The sequence below is a fragment of the Macrobrachium nipponense genome, chromosome 15 (assembly GCF_015104395.2).
Source record: "Macrobrachium nipponense isolate FS-2020 chromosome 15, ASM1510439v2, whole genome shotgun sequence".
Taxonomy (NCBI): Eukaryota; Metazoa; Arthropoda; class Malacostraca; order Decapoda; family Palaemonidae; genus Macrobrachium; species Macrobrachium nipponense.
This window is the reverse complement of record NC_087208.1, coordinates 8,495,177-8,518,265: the sequence shown is the minus strand read 5'-3', so window position 1 is coordinate 8,518,265 and position 23,089 is coordinate 8,495,177. Positions and strand designations below refer to the sequence as shown.

The window sequence follows — 23,089 nt, the reverse complement described above, 5'->3', positions numbered from 1 at the left end:
TGAGATCTGCGAGTCGCTAGGACCATACATATCCGTATATTATTGGAGGCAGGAAGCAGCACGAATCCTATACCTATAGAAAAGGGATAGGTGTGCTTTTAACTTTGAAGGGTTGGTCGCTTGAGGCGCTTTCCCTTTCGTTAGCCTAGAAGTTATGGGACTAACTTCGAAGGTTAGGTCAGGTGGTGGTTTAGCTTCGTTGCCCTCACAGTATGGTCAATATGGTCTAGTCACATTGTGGTCACGCTCCCGTTGACAGATCATCTAGAGCGCACCAACTACATAGGTCACTTACCTTGTTGGCAACTCTAGTAAAGCAAAAGCAGACTTCGGTGACAGCAATCAAGAAGTCAGCTATGCTAACAGGTAAGGAATCAAGATGTCAATCATCTGCACTTGAGGTGTTTGCCTAATCCTTCTATTCGTCCCTTCCCTTTCCCACCTCCAATGGTGGGATTCAGCTATATATATATCTGACAGGTAAGTTTCATGAACAAAATGTTATTGTTATGATACAATAAAGTTTGTTCATACTTACCTGCAGAATATATATAATTAAGTACCCCACCCTCCTCCCCTCAGGGACAGTGTATGAAAAATCCTGAATAGAAAATGGAAATGATTCCTGATATCCGCCTCCCCAAGCGGCAGGAATGGTACTAACCACCTGGCCGCCGCACTGCGTGTGCCGGGAGTTTTGAAATTCCCCCCCTGTCAGAACTTCGGAGAATACAGCTATATATTTATAGCTGCCAGGTAAAGTATGAAACAAACTTTATTGTATCATAACAATAACATTTTCTCCGGGTCATAATTATTATTTCTACAGAAAGAGGAACTATTTTTATTTCTGCTGAAAGAAGAACGGTTGTTAATAATATAATGGTTATTATTATTATATTATCACCCTGCCTCTTTGTCTGACTATGACCAACATAATCAGACCTGCCAACATTTTTATTACTATTACTACAGCCTGACCTACTCCATCTAGACTTTACATTTGACACTACTCCCTCAAACTCATGCTTATGTGACAATTAATATTCATCATGCAACTTACCCATTTTTAATTCTTCTAAATGGACTTTCAACTTAACTGGTATGCAATGTGCGAGCTCCTCAATCAATAATAATTTTTTCAACTTGTCGAAACTATCTACGTACTTCCTTGAATTTTAACCAATCTTTGGCACACTGTTGTTTGCTTCTGGCAAACTCCACAAATGTCTGATCATCACCTTTATTCAAATCCCAGAAACGCTTCCTATGAACCTTTGGAACACGCTCATATGCCTTAAGAATAATTGCTTTTATAGTCTCATAATCTGACGATAAATTCTTGTCTAAGTTTACTTAAACCTTCTTCTGGCTATTGTAACCTGGCGGCGATTCTCTCAAAAGATACAAAGAATTCTAACACATTGTTCTTTTGGAAAACTCGAACAAATTTCAGGGCATGCACTAAATTAAGAACAGGCACCACAGCCCCCACAGAAGAATGAGCAGGAGAAGAAGGACTCGCATCCCACCTTTCTCTTTCAAGTTGTCTCTCCCTTTCCCTCTCTGCTGCCCTAAACTTTTCCCTCTCAAACTCCAAAGTCTGCAACTGAATGTGTCTCTCCAAAACTCCCTGATCAGTACCAATATGTTCTCCTGATTGCCATCTGGTTTTACAGTTTAATACTGTCATAAATCCATAACAATAGTCAGCCTTTCTTTACAGTTTTCAAATGATTAGCTACTATCTCCATTTCATCGCTGTTTAAACCTGCTAGCCTTTCTTGCTACCCTTCTCCAATCAACAAATCCAAAATAACAGCCACCTCTATTGTAACAGAAAATTATAATACAAAATAAAATTACCAAAATACCTAAGGAGTTGTGAGACTGTTGCCCAGGCCCCCAAAATCAGTACAGCACACAATGAACACCCTCCAGGAATGAAAATCCTGGTCTAAGGTCACCAAATATGTCATGCCCCTCTTCGGACTGACACACAACTATAATTACTTTACCGTGGTGTTCACCAGTTAAGTTTACTATGTGCAAAAAACCAATAATGTAACCTACTGTGTGCATATGTTAACGATGGGGAGAAACGCAAACACTGAGCAAAAATGTCCAATATTCATTACATTGTATCAAAGGCAGAAATAATCCCAAAACCTCATGAAATACAATAACAAATGAAAACTATCACTTGAAATTTAATAACAAAAATACTAAACAATTCATCTACACCTTTAAAGATAGAGCACAACACATTCAAATGAAAAATATAGGGGGTCCCAAACTAACAAAAATATACCCTAAATAAACCCTATTTGTGGCCACTATACTGTTCAGTTAAATCGCTCCTTTAAAGATTCCTCTAGAAGTGCTATTAATAACGATTCATGCTCCAACTTCAGAGCAACAGCAAAATCCATGGAAGAATAATGTATCTGGTCCAGACCCAGGACCAACCACATGTCCCTCAAGGTTGCACTATAGTTTTATGCCGACCAAAATAGTTTATAAAGGGGTTACCTGGTGGCAAATATGAGGCTGGGAGTACAGCAGATGGACTGAATGGAATATCCAACAAGACTTAAGTGTAAGCCAAAATCAATGAGGCAACAATATTTCTCCAAAATAAATAAAGATCTTCCAAGTAATCCAATCACTTACAGTGAGACGGCCAAGAGGTCACGGTCTGTTAAAGTACAATCTCCTCCACACGTCACCTCAGTAGAGGGCAAGGACCATCAAAACAAGCTCACAGAAAAGGAAAAAAAAAAAAGTGTCATTAGCACACAGTGAAACTGGGGGAAAAACTGAGGAGGAAAACTACTTTTAACTGAACTGACTCAAGTACTAAAGATACTCCAGGCACTTGAAATGTTATTATCTAATAAAAAAAAAAAACACAGCAACTTGCTGCACTAGGGGAAACAACTGCCTTGAGTCTACTACTCAGGCAGATCACCCTTATTCACTCTATATTTAATTTGTGAAAGAATAAAATTACAACTTTAAGCATATTATTCAAAAGATTGAAGTTTCGTCAACATAATGTGATAGTATGTATATGAAAGCGCCATACAAACTAAAATATGCATGTGAGGTCTTCGTAAAATATGTTTTCAAGGCAATTTTTAAATCCAATTTGGTGTCTCCCGCATCTGGTCCCTTTTGTAACCGGCATCGATACCATGTCCTTTCCAGCCTTCCCAGCACTCATTTTAACAATATTAGCGTATACGTATATGTAACGTTTATTGATCTTACTCAAGATTGCAGTTATAATCAGCACAATAAAACAACATTTTGTTGCCTATATATTAGTGAAAGTATGAGATGTCTTATTCCCAGGGTCATGGTTTGAACTGAAATTCATTTTTACCTTGTAATTGGTGGTTTTATCCTTACTGCCATCACAAATGAAACTCCACAGTGCTTATTTGATTGTAATTATACACATTTTGTTCATAATTCACTCCAAATTGCACTTTAAATAAATTTAGATTGTTGACAGCGAAGCCATGGCAGGAACAATTTTTGTCTTAATGTACAGCGGGTCCCAAAAAGCTCAGTATACTATTAGAAGTATTTATTGCTAAGAACCATGTAACAGAGTAATGCAGTTTTTTGTAGAATGAAGTGCTTTGAATGTAAACTTGAATGTAGAACATTTTACAAAACTGCATTACTCTATGTTATATGGTTTCTGAGCAATAAATACTTGTAATGGTATTGGGACTTTATGGACACCCTGTACGTACATATGACTGCCAAAAGCACCGGTGAGCAGATGATAGATTAGTGAATTGTTTATGACAAAAATTTTTTATTTTTCTATTTTTTTATTGCACTTTTCATTTATTCAAGTCTATATTACTATTTTGACTTTTTTATTTTTAATAATTGTACTTATGCCAGAAATAAATGTAACCTCTAATGCTTGCATGCTAGGAATGGCAAAATTTCATCATGCCAATTTAGTGGAGCTTCACACATATTCTGATGCATTTACAAACTGTTTCCATGAATTCTAGTTGTCATAGTAATGCAGTAATGATGAAATTGCTTTAATACATATACGTATACAGTGGACCCCTCCTATTCGCGTTCTCTGGATTCGCGGACTCACACAATCGCGGATTTCTCTCGGGAACGTTTCCCCGCATTATTTGTGGAAAATTTGCATATTCGTGGTAATTTTCTATGGGAAATATCCACAAATTCCCGTTGTTTTATAAATTATATTATAAAATGCACTTTTTGTCATAAAAGTATTAAAAAAACAGGTATACAAATTTTTAGTAGGTTTTTCTTGAGTTTTAACTAACAAAATAGATACGCTAATTTGACTTATCTCCTCGGTTTTGTGTAAGTCTTATACCCAGTTTGGAGAGTAAACACATACCAATTGGCAACACTGATAAACAATAGGAGAGCACGAACAACACCGTAGCTACTGTTCACAGCAAAACTGTTGATATTTGAGTCAGGAATCTAATTAATTTTTCAACAACGAATATTTACAAATTAATTTTCATGAATACGTAATAAATTTATGTAATTCATAACCTTACACTGATGTTTAACTATTTATTTCAAACTTATCCAGCGCACTCCTCTTCTTTCCTCCCGAAAAATCGCAAGTTTCCTTGGACTCGAGGGTGAACGTCGTCATCGTTTAAGATTGTTGTGAAGAAAGTGTCTCAAAGTCTATGGGTATGAGTGGTGTGTGTCAATCTTCTACACGTAAGGTGTTTTAAGTAAAAATTTTGAAAGCGTTGTGGAAGTGTCATGGAGGTAAGTTTGCACTGCGCATGGCTAGATGTTCATCAACCTCTGTTTAATCTTAAATTATGACATTATTTTGTACTATGGGAAAAACTCTTATTTTGAGAGGAAAGTAGAGGTCTCGAGGTGTTGCTTCCATGACCGATGACTCGTGACTGGTGTCCATCTCCGCTGCAGGACGTGTTAGATAACTTTTACTGGAAGGTGGGTCAACGAGCGGGCAAGACTGGTCTAGTTAGCCCACTTTGATGTTTCCCCTAAAAACAGGCAAAAAGAAGATATAAAACAAATGAATGAACTCCCAAGATCGCCAGTTACTCAGGATATCACAAAATAGTCCAGGGATTAGCTAACAAAAGACACAACCAAACTTAACTTAAAACAGACGATAAAGCAAAAAACAAACAAACAAACCAGGATAACCATTAAAGTGCTACTAATGATGCTTAGTTGGCATAAAAAAAAAATTATTCTCAATAACTTATGACTTCCTGCATCAAGTTCCACAATAAGTGTTAAGATAACACTGTGGATCATGAGACATCTTGTTTTAGTCCTATACTTACCACTTAACTGTTTGACGAGATATCTCTTGGCAAGTCCAAAATTTTTAGAACACTGATCACAAGATATCTCGAGTTTGTCTGGTGGTAAAGGGTTAATGGTCACACAACCATGGTAGGCTTTTGGCAAACACAGGTTGGCTACCTGCCTAGTGAACTGTCATATGCTAGAAGGAAAAAGAAGGGGTTGTATTTTTTTAAAAAGTATTTATGCAGTATAAGTTGTTACAAATATGGGGAAAAAGTAATTGGCTTTTGTATAAATTTTTCAGTTTAAAGTGTGCTGATAGTTGTTATGAGCATACTGAGAGTTTACAGTTATGTGGTACTGACAAGGTGAGGTGAAGAAGTGTGCGGAGTTGCCATTTGAACACACCTAGCTTTTTTACTTGCCATTTTTTGGATTTTGCCATTTTCTCAGGGACCCTTGGCTCTATTAATCTGGTTAATGGAAGGATTACTGCTTTAATTTTTTCTAAATTGTAACCAGTTTTGTGATTTATATTTTTTTGTCTTATACAGGATGAAGTGCAGAAGGCACCTGTCTCAGGAAACTTAGATGCGCCAGAGGGTGGGTTTGATGCCATTATGCAAGCTGTAGTATGTCAAGACAAGATTAGGTGGAGAGAAGAAGCCCGAAGACTGTTGGTGTTTTCAACTGATGCAGGATTCCACTATGCTGGAGATGGAAAGGTATGTTGAATTTCTGGTGAGGTTTTCAGAAATTATGGGAGGAAAGAATATTGTTAATTTAATTTTCTTTAATGACTGATTTTTTGAGGAGAGGAAGAGACTTTTGCTAAATTTTCGTAGAGTTGTTCACTGGATATAATGGAGAGAAGAGGAGTAGGGGTTGTAGGGGGTCACTATGTAGTTGAAGCAGAATTATAAATTAATAGACATTTTAGGTGTGGTGAGGCAATGGGTGTGTTTATGAATGTAATTAAGAGAAACCAGTTTGATTAGAAGGAAATTTGAATTATCAACTAAGATGTTGAATGAAAGACAGACTAGGGCTAAAGATACTGAAGTTGAGAAATTTTCTAGTTTGCAAAATTCAAGTACATGGGCATTGCCACTTCTCCACCATTCCTACACACAATACCTTGTTGATGTATGAGAGGTCTGGCCTGAAGGTATGATTTACATAAAAGATGGTAGTGGAGACATGGGAAATGTGTACTTGATGGATTGTGATAGTTCGCATCATGCTTACCAGAGGGGATTAACGGGGTAGGTCCTATCACTCAGTATGTTTTGTGTCATGGGTCATTGTTTGTAAAACAGACCCACTTTGATCCCAACTTTCCGTTGACGTGATTGGTGGGGGGCTTAGGGATCCACTGCAGAGAAAGTACGTATGCCCTTTATGCTCTCTGCTGTGGATCGAACTGAACATTGGGACCTTCAACTCCTTTACTCCTCCTCTTATAAATTTTCCCCCTTCCTTTCTTCTCTCGTTGACGACCTTGTCATGGTTTTGGACTATTGAATTGACTACTCTTTTAACTTGGAGGGTGGAGTTGAATGGCATGCCTCTCCACCCGTAAAACTAGAGTACCTGACGTGGTCGAGCGAGGGGAAATTTTTAAGTCAAGCCATGGCCACAGTGCTGGGTCCGATCTCAACAGACTTACGACCCTTAAGGCACTTTGGGTATGGCGTATATCCAGGTGAGGGACCCAAGGCAGTTACCAGTGTGTAACACTATTGCCCCTCCCCCAGTTGGGCCTCCTTGGTGAGAGGGACCTCATCCTGGATGAAACATACTAATATATATGGATAAACAAATTTACTTCCCAACGATTCTCTCTTTGGGGAGTCAAGCTGGTCAAGGTTTTTGAACTTACAAGCAGACAAAGACATATCTCTTTTAAAATTAGAAAATTACATATTGAATCGATGCCCATCGCAATAGATGAGCATAAGGCAAATTAAAAAAAAGGGAATGGTTGGTTGAAGCAACAACCAAAAACCAATCAGAAAATTATCAGAGTATCAAAAATATAGATAACACAAATATAAATGTCACAAGGCATGATACTATGAACAGTGTGCAAGGCACAGTAGTACGTATATGTTTGATAAGGATGATGGAAATGGTAAGGAAAGGCAAGTTTTGAAGTAGAAGTATGAAAAGGTAAGCTTTTGTAAAAAGATACATCAATGCATTTTGAGATAGGTTGAACATAAGAAGAGAATGGAGAACAGTAAGATTGGCAAATACAGGCATTCCCTGGTTATCGGCAGGAGTTCCATTCTTGACGCTGATAAGTGAAACCGCCGATAATCGAAACTCGCCAATTTATTGCGCCGATATCCAGTTAATTGTGCCGATAACTGGTTAATGGCACCTCTGTTAGGTATGTTATGGCACCATAACTCTATTATCAGCACTTATAGTGCCGATAACCGGGACTCAGCATGTTATGGCACCATAAATTGCCGATTTTATGTCGCTAGATAAGGGCCATAAAACTGGATTGTCATTAACAGAATCCACCGATAACTGGGGACTGCCTGAAGTTGATATTATTCTGAATCATGGGTGGAGGGAGATATGGGCCAAGAAAATACTGGATAGTTGAAAGGGTACTGGAATAAAAGGCCCTCAATATCTAGGGAGTGTGGATAGTGTAGTGTCTGTGACTGGAGTCTGAGTGCTATTGATGAGCCCTATGTTTTTGAGGTACTGTTGATAGCCATCCTAGTAAGTATATAAAGCAGTTGATTAGTTTTTCACTGAGGGTTCATTCTGTTGTGAGGGATAAAAGAGCAGATGTAACAGTGGCTGTTTTCTTGTTTATCTCAGAAGGAAAACTTTGTTATTATTATTATTACAGCATTATATTTAGGTCAGGCTTAGGCCCTTGGGAGCTAAATCCTAGAGTCATTATTATTACATATTATTATTATATTATCAAATAGCTTGATAATGCTGAACTGAAAGTTGAGGAAATTGACTAGCTACTATATACCTGTAATTAAGAAGGATGCAAGGGGAAGAAATATAAAGTACAGTGTTCCCTCCGTATTAGCGGAGGATGGGCCCCAGATCCCCCCAAGAATAGTTGAAACCCCTTTAAAAACACTGAAACTGCCTATTTTGTTTGTTAAAACCCAAGAAAACCCCACTAAAAATGTTTACACATGTTTTTTTGAATACAGATTATTAATATTTGAAACCTAATGATGGAGAATTCTATCTTTATGCTTGTTGGAACTGCATGCTCATATTCTATTTTGAAAATACTTTTTGAATTATGTGGCTTGAAACTAATGGAATACAGTATGTACTCATTGTCTTATTTTACAGCTTGGTGGTATAGTAAAACCTAATGATGGAGAATGTCATCTAGATCTTAGTGGTGAATACACACATTCTACACTCCAAGACTATCCATCTGTAGCTCAGGTGGGTAACCATTTAGAATATAAGTTAAGATACCATGTGAAACAGTTTTCCTGCACTTAAGAAACTGCTAGTCTGATTCACATCTCATTTATAGGTTAACGGGGCTGGAACCCTTATATATGGGGGTATAGGGCGAAAAAAGCAAAGTCATGAACAAATTCATGGAGCTTCGTTTGGCAATGGAGAATACGTATACAAAATATTTAGTAAAAATACCTCTTGCTTTCGTAGTTACAGGGTAATTAGTAAACGTAACTCAATAAGCTAAAAATGTTGATCCGTACAAGTAAATGCAATATTTCTTCTGTTATTGTACATTTTTATAATTATTGTCAAAGAAATTGTGAGCAATGGCATCTGTATAGATTCCATGAGGCAGCAAGAGGGAACTTAGTCAGTTTACCACCTTCCAGTGCAAGGAGAAACCTCTTGTAGTGTACATGTTCGAGTTTCACCTCTGACACTCGCTTGCTTTATCGTATGTTTATCTTTGGTTTCGGCAAGAATTTCATCATGCCGATGAGGAAAAGACTAGCAAAACATCTTGCTAACATACAAATGAAGAAAATTAGCTCTAATATGATTACAGAATATCATAATACCCTCGATATTAGCGTAGAGGAGAGAGAGAGAGAGAGAGAGAGAGAGAGAGAGAGAGAGAGAGAGAGAGAGAGAGAGAGAGAGAGAGAGAGAGAGAGAGAGAGAGGGTGTGTAGTTAGGAACGCCATGACCCCGTCTTGCCTGACGCACATGTCGTGCAGTACCCCAGGCTACGGTCTTTGAGCAAAGGGATCTTCATTTATAATAAATAACATAGTTTTGGTTCATTAATACCCAAAAAGGAATATGAAATTCATAATAATCATGATTTATTAACATTGTCTTTGTAAAAAGAGCATACATGTTCGAGTTTTACCTCTGCCATTCTCTTGATTTTACGTCTGCTTATCTTTGTTTCGGCAAGAATTTCATCATGCCAAAGAGGAAAATACAAGGAAAACATCTCGCTAACGTACAGAAGAAGAAAATTCACTGTAATAAGCCGAGTTAGTGAGGGAGAGAGAGAGTTGCGTTGGAATTTAATCATTTATGATTAAATTACAATAAATAAGATAGTTTTGGTTTATTAATACCCAAAACAGAAATAGCATTCGTATTAATCATTATTTATTAACATTGACTTTATAAAAATACAAAGGAAAACTTTGAATGTCCATATCTCAAAACTATACTTATTGACCTTCAAAATCTATCTTCTCACTTAGTTTTAAAGCTATAGCACTGAAATTTGGTATATAACTCAGAAAGACATTATAGAACAATCAAATAAAGGCCTTTTTTCCAATTTTTATTTTGTCTTTTTTTTAGAAATCTTTTTTCTGATTTATAGGGTTTATTTTTTTTATACCATAATGAAAAATTCATATCTAGCAAAAAAATTACTTTTAGAAAAAAAACTCCTTATTTGATTGGAGGTCTACATCAGGTCTATATATGGTAGTAATCCCAGGTCTTAATATTAAATATCAAGGGAGGAGATAGAATTTGAAAAATGGTTATTTTCGGGATAAATCACCCTGGTGTCACAAAACCAAAGGTCAGAGGGGAAATTCATATGCGGTTTGGAGATGTCCCAAGTCACCTTATCAAGTGGTATGAATATCAAAGTCCTGTCCTTAAAAAATGGCATTAGCTGGCCGGCCCCTTTAAAGTTTACATGGTACTACTTTATGGTTTTAGCTTCGGGAAACATTAGTACTAAAGGTTCATAATCCTTTATTTGAAACATTTGTGGCTAAGTTTGTTTCAGTTTTTGGATTTTTTTTTATTTGGAATTGTAGCTTACTCCACAAATAGGTACACTTGCACATTTTATTTCCAACAAAAAATTTGCAATTCTCAAAAATATACGGGATCAGAAGAGCTGTAATTAATCTATGTACTCGTGTATCATCCAGTATCGTGTGTGCGACCTTCAAAATTTTTTTGGTAAAACAAAATTTCATCTTGTAAATATGTCGTGTATTGTGTATGTAAGTTTAATTTATCTTTGCATATATTTTCCTCATTGTATTTAGTCATGAAAAGCATTGTGTTTAGTTATTTCATGTATTAGATTGTAAGTACTACGCATGTTATAACTTTAACTGCTGACTGTCTGTTGTTTTTGTTGGTCTGGTGGTTAACTGAATACATTTGGTGGTTCAGTCAACCACAGTCATGGGCAGTCTTGCTACATCAACCAGAATGTGAGGTTGTGTGAAAATGACTCATGGACTCGGCCATAATTAAGACGACGACAAGTCATCAAAATCTCTGTGTTGTAATCACTTAAGTATTTTCTGTTCAGTGTTCATTTGGGGAAAATGCCTGTAGGGGAGATGCTTATCTAGAGTAAATGTAGTTTTCTTGTGATGTACTTTGAATGAGAGTTCTGAAATATAGACTGTGCTGAAAGCCAGTCTCATATAATTGAAGCTAGGATAGCGATCCTGTCATTCACAATAGCGAATCCGTCATTCACAATCACAGTAAGTTAATACCATTTACATATGTACTCATTGGTATACACAACACAATGTGATATCTCAAATGTCAGTTAAAATTAGTATAGGGTGGTACTTCGGTTTTTGCACATAATTTGTTCCGGAACCTTCTACGATATCTGAAACGTATGAAAACCGAAGCAGTAATTCCCATAAGGAATAATGTAAATAGTATTAATGTGTTCCAGACCCCCCAAAATATTTTTAAAAAAATACATTTTACAGGGAATAAACAGTTTTCATACAGCAAACAATGAGAAAAAATATAAATGAATAATAAAATGAATGATGAACATTTAACATCACTCGTACCTTTATGGAAGACTCTTGTTAGTGTATGGAAGACAGAGAGGAGGGGAGAGGGAGGGGTAGGGGATAGGAAAGGTTACTGTTTGGAGGGGGAATCCCTCTCCAGAAGGATTTTAGGTATTGTGAACCTTTCTGGGGTTACTTCTCTACGATTTCTTGTGGCACTGTCAATGTGTTTTTATTTCATAAATATACGTAGCTGTCAGCAGCCTGACATCGCTCAATTAGGTATGCCGATGTTGTCCAAATCTGATTCCCGTTTCGTGTAGAATTTTTGTTTTTTTCTACTAGTATATCATAGTCAGAATGCATTGAACCTCCAAATTGGCTTATATTAATAAATTACTAAATTATTTTGTATATATAGTATACAGTATACTGTAGGCTAGGCTACTGTATTCGTATATATATGATATATGTACCATGATAGCATCATCATCGTATACGCGATGCTAACTTGTTAAATGTTATTCAATTTCTCTTTGTACTGAATTATCGTAAGCCAATGTGCATTGAACCTAGAGAATTAGCTGAAATTAATAATTACTATGTGATATATGTAGTATATAAAGTATGCTGTGTAGTGTAGGCTAGGCTAGTATGATATTCTTACGGTAAATTAACATGGGCTGCCTTACCACCAAATCAATAGACGACCGGTTGGTTGTAATCAATTGTGGTCGTAACGACAAATACCTGTACTACTTTTTATATCTATATTCACTATAATTGCCAAGGGAGAAGTATATACAGTATGTTGCTTGCTGAGCAGTCAGTGATTGATGAAGTAAAAGTTTATAGCATGGTGTTTCATACTGGCTGTATTCTTTGATCTTTGATGGTTTTTAATTTTTCATTGCTTGATTTTCTCATTTTGGTTAACCATGTCTCATTGCTAAATTTTACTATTTCAGATCAACCAAGTTGCAAAACAACACAAAATGAACATAATTTTTGCTGTAACAGCTGAGCAGACATCTGTGTACTCCAGGCTTTCCCATATGATTGAGGGGTCCAGTTTTGGAGAACTAACTGCAAATTCATCTAATGTTGTTGAACTGGTTAAAGGGGAGTACAATGTAAGAAGTCTTTATCAATTAGTATGACTATTTCTGACGAGACCATTTTCCATTTAATAGTATGTTATGAAAAACAGTTGGCAAAAAGCAAATTATGCATTAATTATATGAACCCATTAGTCATAATTAGCCTTATTCTGTGCTCATTTTACTCATATGTATCAATCTGAATTGTTAAACAAAACAAGTTCCGCCACATATGCACAGCCCTTAGTTCACTGTCTTCCTTCAGTATCTTTTAATATTCATGTTGAATCTTACTGTTGAAGTGAGCTTACACTTTCATGCCACTGGGCGCAATCAGTATTCGGAAAAAATGGAAGAGTAATGCTTTTTTGTCCAGGATGAACTGCCTGTAATCACTTGCTTCACAGCAGGTGGTGTTGGAATGTTTATATTTTTGTCAGAATTCTTCATGCTGTGTACTCGCTCATACAGCTGTAGTATTGTAACTATTTCTGACCTTTAGTTTTTTTTATATCCTGTATGGTATGGGGCTTGTTTCTTGTTTTCCATTGTGTCAGCTACAGCAACCAGATGTAGAAGCATTAGGTTCTGTTTAAATGAGTTTTGTGTACACTGAATGTATTCAGTTGTGTATGGTGGTCAAGTGAGCACGCTTCTCTGCACTTTCTGCCCAACTGTCTTGCTGGATTTTCTGCTTCTTTCGCGGTGGGATTTTTCCTTGTTTTTGTTTGTGTATGCTGTTTGTGTGGTTTTGTTTGAGTTGTTATCATGCACCCTCAACAAACCCTAGATCTCCAGCTCTAGTTGCCGCGGCGTCAATAACCTCGTCGTTGCGACGCCTGTAAGAATTAATAAATCAATCAATCTAGTTGCCGTCTACTTCCTACAGGCGTTGCCCGGGAGTAGACAGCATGAAGTGTAATAAAATTAGAGCCTTGGTGGAAGTAGATCCACATACATTGTGTGCTTCCTGCCGAGGGCATGGATTGTGATGGCAATGTAACTTGTACTAAGTGTTACTCGTGGTCCGCTCCCTAGTGGGAGAAGTTTGCTGGGAGGTGGAGGTATGTCAGAAGACCGAAATCCTTGGTGGGGAGCATTACACCCCCTTCCACTCCTGTTCTTGATCCTTCTTCTCATTCTTGTCCCCTAGCAGTCGTCCTACGTTTGCTGCTATCCCTCTGGGGGAGGCTTCTCTCTCTGCTTACCTTTCCAATGAGTCTGGGGGAAAGGGGAGGAAGGAGCTTTGGTGGCGGGCCCAAGCGATGCTCCTTCTGGGATCTATCCTTGCCCCAAAGGTCCTCCTTCGGATCAAGGATGGACCCCCTCCTCCTAACTCAACTTTTCATTCTGCGGGTGAGGTGCCGGGGTTAGATCAGGCATGGGCTTCCCTGGGCCTCGTGGGGCTACTTTGCTCCCCAGCACCTGGTCTGGTTGCACCAGCCGACGAGCGTGTCTGCTTCCATGGGTGGCAGCCATCAGCTGCCTTCCTTTGCCTTTCCAATGCTACCCCCTGGGTTTCTGCCTCCCCTGATGTCGCCAGAAGTGACAGCAATGCTAGCCATGCCCAGGGTGTGCCCTGCCACATCAGAGTGCACTCCAGTTCGCTGCCCTGTCCCTACTGTGACATCTGGACTGGCTATCATTCCCGTACCTCTGCCCATTCCTGGACCTGCTTCCGACTCTGCTACTGCCCTTGTACACGAGCTGTCTCACTCAGATGCTCCTTGGATGGCTCTCACTTTGATCCTGCAGAAGCTGTCGGAGGGGAAGTCAAAGAGGAAGAGATCGAGGGAGGTGTCGTCGTCGTCCTCTGTCATCGTCTTCGTCGTCCTTGTCTTTGTCTGCCTCCTCCTCTCCTCCCCCTTTGAAAGTTTCTCAACCTAAGAAGGGGCAGGTTGCCTCTCCTCCCCGTAAGAAGTCTCGTGTAGAAACTTTGAAGGGTCTGCACTCCTCCACCGGGAGGAAGGCAGTTGGCTCTCTTGTTGGCTCGCCCTCTCTTTTGGGAGCAGGAACTGAGGCTTCGCCTTAGAGGCAAGGGCCTTGGGAGCCTCTGGAGCATGAACAAAGGTTTGTTTTCCAGCTCCGGGTTCTGAAGGCACTGCTGGAGGGACCGGAGACGTGTCAGATCTTGTTCGCGAGTTTCCTCGAATGTGCAGCCTTCCAAGGGAGGTAGTACATCCACTGACAAGAATGCAGGATCAGCTCCCCGTTGGGACAGTGGCATGGGATGGGAGAAGGGCTTGAGCTGCGGCTTGGACTCACCTGCGAAGACCAAGTCTGGTTCTTCATCAGGAGCCAAGAAAGTTGCACCTCTCCTTATGGAAGGAGCAATGGGAGAGATGAAGAGGAGGTTCCCTGTTCAGTCCTCTTCACCAGGGGCTTTGGCCTCGAAGAGCACTGAGGCGTGCTGGAGGAGGATGGGCATTCGTGCCAGGGCAAGGGGGGCCGCGTCTCTGCGGGCAGCAGCCTGCTCGTAAGAAGACCGTGGCTCCCGCCAGCACTACTACCAGTCCTGCTACCAGCACTGCTACAGCGCAGCCAGAGCAGTTGCATTCTCCTCGTGAGTCCGCATTGTCAGTACAGTCGCGTTCTCCTAGACACATGCACTTGTCACCACCGCAGGTTGGTACAAGTACGTGGCTCACCCCACCTGGCAGCAGCGCTGCTAGGAGTGAAGGTGTCCGATCCACCCCTCCTGTTCCCTCTACCTCCTCTAGATACACCGGGAGGGACGAGGAGAATAGCAGGAACCCCATTAAGTGCTCTCCACGGGATTCAGCAACAGCGGCCTGCGTCCCTGGAGTCTTAGGACCCGATTGATCATATGCTAAAGTCATGAAGCATGGATCAAAGGGGTCTGGCTTGGTTCTTCCATACAGAGGAGTAGATCGGGAAGACTGATCCCTGGAAGGACTTGGGCCTTTACCAAGGGACTCAGAAACCCCCGAGATACAGAGGACTTTTGCAGAAATTGTCACACTGATTCGTCAGCACAACAATCTTGGGGAAGCAGCCATGATCTCCCCTGCAGGAGATCATCCCTCTTGCCTCGAATCCTTTTGGGGACCCAAGAAGGAACCCAAAGCTTCGACAGGAGACTTCCGTGGTCTGCTATAGCTGACGACGTGTTGGATCAGGTGATAATCTTGTCTTGGGACAAAAGAATTCCCTTAGATCCAACCGTTTGGATCGGCTGCTTCCCCCTCCTCTACCTCGCCAGAGGCGCTTCTTTATGCCCTTGGACAGGCCTCTACTGACTAAACAGGTTGACCCGGACCTGGTTCGACTCGGTCTGGGTCTATCGCTGCAACACCTATCTGCAGAGAAGGTTTCTCTCTCGCAACAGGAAGCAGCGACGTTGGAAGCCACTGCTATGGCGACTCTCCAAATAGTCTCCTGGTTGGACCTGTGGTCTTTCACAGTGTCTAAGGTCGCCGCTTCCTCCGGGGCCATCACCCCATGGGAAGACTCGGCCTTCAGGAGACTGTGCCAGTCTGGAGGTAAGGGCTATTACCTACCTGGCCCACCAGACTGCTAACCTGTGGGCGAACCTGGTACTCGGGAAGCGTGACGCTGCCCTTTCTCGAGTATCCAGGTCTCTTGATTCCGAGTCGGTTTTGACACTGAGAAACGGACCGTTGCTGGGTTCTGCCTCTCTCTTTGATAGAGAGCAGGTAGATGCTGTGGCGGGCAAGTGGCAGGACGAGGATAAGGACCGGCTTGTTCATCAGGCAGTAGCGAAAGCATCTGTGCCTTCGTGTTCTAGTATGGCCAGACCGAGTCGCACTAGCACTACCTCGCCCCCGAAGAAGTCGTCTGCTTTGAAGGGAGCCTGAGGAATGACCCAGCCTTCTTCTTCCTCTTCCAAAGACAAGTCTTCTCTCCCCTTTCAGACTGATTTTCAGTTGGGACGAAGAAGGAAAAGAAAGAAGAAGAACAAGGGGAAACGCTACAGCCGGTGTTCCCCCCCCCCAGCTGCTGCCATTGGTGGAGGATTGCCTATCGAGCCATTGGGCAACTTGGCAGCGATATGTATTAGTGGTAGCCGTGTTTACAAACGGACTACGTGTTGGTACTTTTGATTTGCACAGCGAACGTCAGTGGGCTATGATCTCTCTCTCTGTCTGTCTGTCTGTCTGTCTGTCTGTCTGTCTGTCTGTCTCCTTCCTCAGTTGAACTGCGAAGATATTCTCTGAACTCAATACATTTATATTCTTCAGTGGTTGGAGGGTAAGTCGTGGAAACACAGAGTAGCAAAATATTCTTATATTCTCCAAAAGATTACATCTTGAGATAGCTTGCTGAGAAGGCTTTTGAATGTGTGTATGAGAGAAGAGGTGAGAGGAAGTAAGTTACAAATTCATTTACAAATCATAGGTGAGCAAACCTAATCAAAAGATACAGGTATACGAATGAACATAACTTATCTAGGCTTATCCATGTCAGCCCATGAGACTTAGTAGGTTTCTCACTGAAGGAGGTTGTTGATGTTTTTCATACATTTGCTTAGCTAAGGTTCACACGCTCACACGCATCCTGGGCTGTGGTTTTTGGCAGACTTTCCTCCATGGCCCCTGACCTGATTATGTGACATACATGATTCTAAAGTAGTTTTCACATTATTTTTAATGTAATTATTCATTACATATGGAGCAGAGACCTGGGTAGTAGATGTCCTTCGGGAGGGCCATATGCTTCCCTTCGAGTCCTGCCACCCCTCACCAACCAACCGGTCTGGTTTCTATCCTACGAGTGGGATCTGTGAAACACCAGACATTGCTGCAAGAAGTGCAAGCAATGCTGAACAAGAACGCTATCGAAGTCGTGTCAGATGGGTCTCTGGGTTTTTACAGCTGAGTCTTTCTCGAAGAGAAGGCTTCGGGGGGTTGGAGACCAGTCAGACTTTTCTCCCCTGAACCGGTTTGTTCACCAGACTTGGTTCAAGATGGAAACAACATCAGTGTTGGCATCCATCAGGGAGAACGACTTCATGCTTACGGTGGACCTAAAGGATGCGTATTTTCAAATGCCCATCCACCGGTCGTCCTCCAAGTACTCTGCTTCGTCCTTAGGGAAACGATCTACCAGTTCAAGGCACTAAATTTCGGACTGTCGACTGCTCCCCAGGTGTTCATGAGAGTATTCAACCTGGTCTCGGCTTGGGCACATTTGCACAGGATAAGCCTCATGAGGTATCTCAACAGGACAGGGATCAACTTCTTGAGTGTTGTCAGAATCTAAGGATCCTGATAAACCAGGAGAAGTCCGATCTTGAACCCAAGCTGAGGACATTGTACGTGGGCATGCTGATAGATACTGTAGCAGCAAGAGTCTTCTCCTCAGACTGTCGTACCAGCAAGTTCAGAGAAGTAGCGTGACTGTGCTCGACTTTGCCAAGTCGTGATTGGTCACCTGTCGTCCTTGGAGAAGCTGGTCCCTCATGGACGTCTTCACCTGCGGTGTCTCTTCAATGGAGACTCAGGAACTTTTGGTCCCAGTCATGAGATCCTCAGTCTCTCCTTGTTTCTCTCTTGCAGGAGGTAAGGGAGGACCTGGATTGGTGGCTGGACAACAGGAACCTCACGGTAGTAGTGGATCTAACCACTCCCCCTCCTGGACATGCTCCTCTTCTCGGATGCATCAAAAGAGGGGTGGGGTGCACACCTGGAAGAGTTTCTGACTGCAGGAGTATGGAACGATCACGACAAGCACCTTCACATCAATGTTCTTGAACTCAAGGCAGCCTTCCTGGCTCTCCAGGAGTTCCGGGAATGAGTGATGGGACACTCTATGGTGTTGATGAGTGACAACACCACGGTAGTGGCATATATCAACAAGCAAGGGGGACTTGTCTCCCTTAAGCTCCATAGGTTGACAATGCAGCTGTCAGCCAGGTACATCCCGGGCAAGAGAAGCTCAGCCGCCAGAATCAGGTGGTAGGAACCGAGTGTCCCTACACCAGGACGTAGCGGAAAGGCTCTTCAACCTATGGGGGCATCCAGTCATAGACTTGTTTGCCACCCAGTACAACAGGAAGGTGGAAATCTTCTACTCGGTTGTGCCAGACCGTGGGCAGATTGGAGCCGTGATCAACAGGGTGCGGATCATGAAGAATTTTAGGATGATTCTGGTGGCACCGGTATCTCAACCTTCTGGCTCTTTTCTCTGAGCCACCGAGAGAGATTCCCCCGTGGCAGAACCTGCAGTCTCAACCACACGTAGAACGGTACCATCAAGCAGTAGAATCCCTGTGTCTTCATGCTTGGAGGTTATCCACCATCTCTTACGAGCGAGAGGCTTTTCGTGTTGAGCAACGACAGAGATGGCTGGATACCTCAGGAAATCCTCTGCAGCAGTTTACCAGGGAAAGTGGGCTGTCTTCTGTGGTTTTTACTGTGGACATGGTATCTCTCTGGTCAGAGCCACTATTCAGCAGGTCATAGACTTCCTAGACTACCTTTGCCGAGAGAAGCTCCTCTCCGTTTCAGTAGTAAAGGGCTATAGGGTGGCCGTAGCCTTAGTCTTCAAGCTGAAGGGGAAGGATATCTCTTCTTCCTTTGAGATTTCTCTCCTCATGAGGACCTTTGAGAGGTCTTGCCCACCCAGGGATCTCAGGCCTCCTGCATGGGACGTGACTCTTGTACTGCAGAGCCTGACTCTTGCCCCATGTGAACCATTTCGAGAGTCATCATACATGGATCTTACCCTCAAGACCATCTTTCTGCTGGCCCTGGTATCAGCAAAGAGAGTAGGCAAACTCCATGGACTATCCTTCAACGTTAAACACACAAGAGGTTGGGGATTGGTTATGCTAGAATTTGTCCCAGAATTCATAGCGAAGACTCAGAATCCTTCAGTCCCCAATGCTAGATTCGAGTCTTTATCTATCCCGTCCCTCAGTGACTTTGTTGGTGATGACCCAGACGAGATGCTACTGTGTCCAGTTAGAGCACTACGGCGCTACCTGAAGAGGACTCGACATCTTTGGCTTGAGTGTCGACGACTCTTCCTTAGCACCGGAAGTTCCAAGAAAGAGGTGTCCAACAACACTGTCTCTTTCTGGCTTCGTGAGATGGTCATGAAGGCATACTCTGCTGCCGGTGATGACACCGGTATCCTTCATCTGAGAACTCACGAGGTCAGGGGCATTGCCCCGTCCCTCGTGTTCCAGAAGAAGCTGTTGGTTCAACAGGTTTTGAAGGCGGGGGTCCTGGCACGTCAGACTACCTTCACCTTGCATTACCTTCGGGATAGACTTGGACACTTTTTCCTTGGGACCAGTGGTGGCTGCTCAACAAGTGTAGCTTACCCAGCTCCTCTAACAGGACAAGTTAGCATCTGTTCTCATTGTACGGTATGATTGAGTATGAATGCCAAGTGACTGGCTCTTCTTCTTCCCTTTCATCCTACTCTTTCCCTTCGGGCAGAGAGTACGCGGACCGTTACTTACTTGACTGGTCATGGATGCAGGTAAGACACTCCTTAGAGTAACCTTTCTATTCCTTACTTAGTGATAGAAGCACATCTCTGCCCCATTTCCCTTACAAGGTGGGAAAAGGGGGATCCTGACATAAGACAAACCCATTGCTTGTTTTTACCTTATAGTCTCCGACATATGGTTCTTCGGTTTCCCTTAAGTGCGAATTACCGTTTGCTCTTTAAGGAGAAACCCAGAAGACTGCCTCTGATCCCACAGTTCTATAACTCCGATCAGAGGTCAGTGGCAGGTTCCTTGCTCTAAAGACTGAGAGAAGAGCCCAGGTAGGCTGAACACCAGTCGGTTCACAGGAGCTCACTCAGATTCCTCCCACCAATCAGTGAGTCTTCCTATTGTAAAGGATTGACGGTTTGTATACTGTGTAGGAACAAATCACAGTTTTTGAAAGTAAATTGTATTTTTCCTAACTATACAAACCTAGGTCCTTGACACATACTGCCCACCTCAAGCCACCCCTCAATCTGTTACCTGGGCCATAAGCAAATTGAACGCTCAACCACGGTCTGGGCAAACCAACGACTGGATGGTAGTTAACTACCGTACTGCCTTGTTTGAAAATTCAGCGGCTGCGTCCAGGCTTCGCCTTAAGTAATTCCTATTGTAAAGGACCGATGGTTTGTATAATTAGGAAAAATACATTTTACTTTCAAAAATTGTGATTTCAAAATATCTGCTAAGTAGCATAATTGTTACTTCTAAAGTATAATAGTAAAGAGAGAAAGTTATTTTAGGTCAGTACTGTGTATTAGGAAAGATGGCTTCACTTTATGAGGGAGCTTTTTTGCTGTAAACTGCTGGCTGGGCACGCCTAGTGGAACGTTTCTTCTTCCAACTTTTGGAATCTACATAGCTGGGTTCATTTTACTGGGAATAAAACTAATAAAAATGGTTTTGTAGAAAATCTTGTTTTAAAAACTTGGTTTTATAGTGGTTTATCAAATTAAAAGAAAGAAATTAAAAGCTTTTAGTTAAAGCAGAAAAGAAGAGCCAATACTTGTAAATAATAATTTATTTCTTTTTCAGAAAATCACCAGTAAAGTAGAGTTGAAGCATGATGCAACAGATCCTGTTTCTATACGATTCTTCTCTAAATGTAAGGGGGCCACAGAAAAGGAAACGCATATTTGTCAAGGGCTTCGTGTTGGTGATCAGGTTGACTTCCGTGTAGAAGTTAAAGTGAGTACTTAAGTTTACTGGAGCTTACTCTAGACAAAAATTTTAACTTTATAAAGAGGACACTGTCATTCAAGCAATTTCAGATGTTCATTTTGGGATATTATTATTATTATTATTATTATTATTATTATTATTATTATTATTATTACTGTTGCTGTAATAATGTTATTATTGAAAGTGAAATTGACTTTAATCTAATTTCACTGACAACAGACTGCTGCTTCCTGTTTTTCAGTGTAGATATATATGTACAGAGAAAAACTTGCTACGTCTTAACACTTTTCTTGAAACCCTATAATCAAATTCTGGATCCACTCATTCAGTTATGGCTTAAAATGTTTATGTATCATGTGACGCAGGAGATATCATGTGAAGAAATTTAGATGAAAATTTATCACAAAGATGTACAGAAAACAGAAAAAATTGCCACATTTATACTTTTAAGTGTGAATTCCTGGTCTTTGGCTGCTCAACAAGTTGTCCCCCTCGACTTTGGACCACCTTGACTTGGTGAGGGGGGTTTTTGAACCCCAGGAATTTGTTCCCCGGGCTTGAGTTCAAGAGTCCCATTTATGGTTATAAATTTCATTGGTTAATCTTGTGGAAATTTCTTATGCTGTGATAATGCCTGTATCAATAAACAAAGCTTTTTAAGTTTTATAAACAGAATATGGAAAAAATTGTCAATGCATGGACTGAATCATGGGGAAAAAAGGCCATTTTATCACCTGCAGAGTGTGGATTCGAAATTGCACACAAAAGACTTCATAGTCCATCTTGAGTCATCTGTTTGCAATTCATTTGCATCCAAGCAGCATCACATGACTGACCAATATTCTTTGATCTTGAAAGTTATTCATGAATGCGGATTAAGAGGGGAATTACCATTATTCCTGAGAGGCATTTTAACACACAGGTAATAAATAGTAGGTCATACTTTTTCTGAAAGAACATGCTAAGTAGAAGGAGTCCCTCAAGTTAACGTGCTGTGTTACTCTTTTCCGGCAGTTAAATGGCATATCTGCAATTATTCCTGATGATGTCTTTCTCACAATTTTTGTGGATAATATTTCCATGTTTTCTGGAGCAAGAATATCCACAATTGAAAGAAAACTTCAGTTGACAATTCATCAAATGACCAAATGGTCAGATTTGAATGGCTTCAAGTTTTCAAACACCTAAACTGTTTCTGTTAATTCTGCTGCATATGTGGACTATGTCCTGAAAATGATTTACAGTGAACCCCCCATATTCGTGGACTCCGGATTCACGGAGTCACATATTCGCGGATTCCTCTACGGGTGTTATTCGCGGGAAATTCTCCTATTCTCGTTATTTTCCACAAATGACTATATTTTCTTATCAATTTCATCATAAAATGCACTTTTTGTGATAAAACTATTAAAAGACCAGCAGGCTTGGAACAGATGAGGTTTTAAAAGCACCAGTGGCTAGTCTAATGCTAATATGGTGCACAAAGTCTAAACTTGTTAAATGACTAGGTGTGGCCGAAGAATATATTTCACATCCATATAACAACTTAGATAGTATAAGGGCTTTGTACAATCTAAGAAGCGCTATGCAATCAGCTCCCCAGGATGTGTGTACTACTAAGCCTAATTATCAGGTCTCTTCTACACCTGGGATTCTTTGTCCTTTAAGATATACAGTGGGTCCCCGTATTAGCAAGGGATGCGTACACCTTGACTTGGTGAGGGGCCTCTTGAACCTCAGGAATT

The 23,089-nt window shown here is 41.1% G+C and overlaps 1 protein-coding gene across 6 annotated transcripts in view; it reads left to right on the top strand.

The window, feature by feature from the left end:
- LOC135226993 (integrin beta-PS-like) overlaps nucleotides 1-23,089 on the top strand; it is a 156,728-nt gene that overhangs the window by 69,603 nt on the left and 64,036 nt on the right. For all 6 annotated transcript variants that reach the window (XM_064266716.1, XM_064266715.1, XM_064266718.1 and 3 more), the window contains exons 6-9: nucleotides 5,880-6,050; nucleotides 8,674-8,772; nucleotides 12,542-12,706; nucleotides 21,198-21,350. In XM_064266716.1, the coding sequence (XP_064122786.1) occupies nucleotides 5,880-6,050; nucleotides 8,674-8,772; nucleotides 12,542-12,706; nucleotides 21,198-21,350 (588 nt within the window). The remainder of the gene's footprint in view (nucleotides 1-5,879; nucleotides 6,051-8,673; nucleotides 8,773-12,541; nucleotides 12,707-21,197; nucleotides 21,351-23,089) is intronic.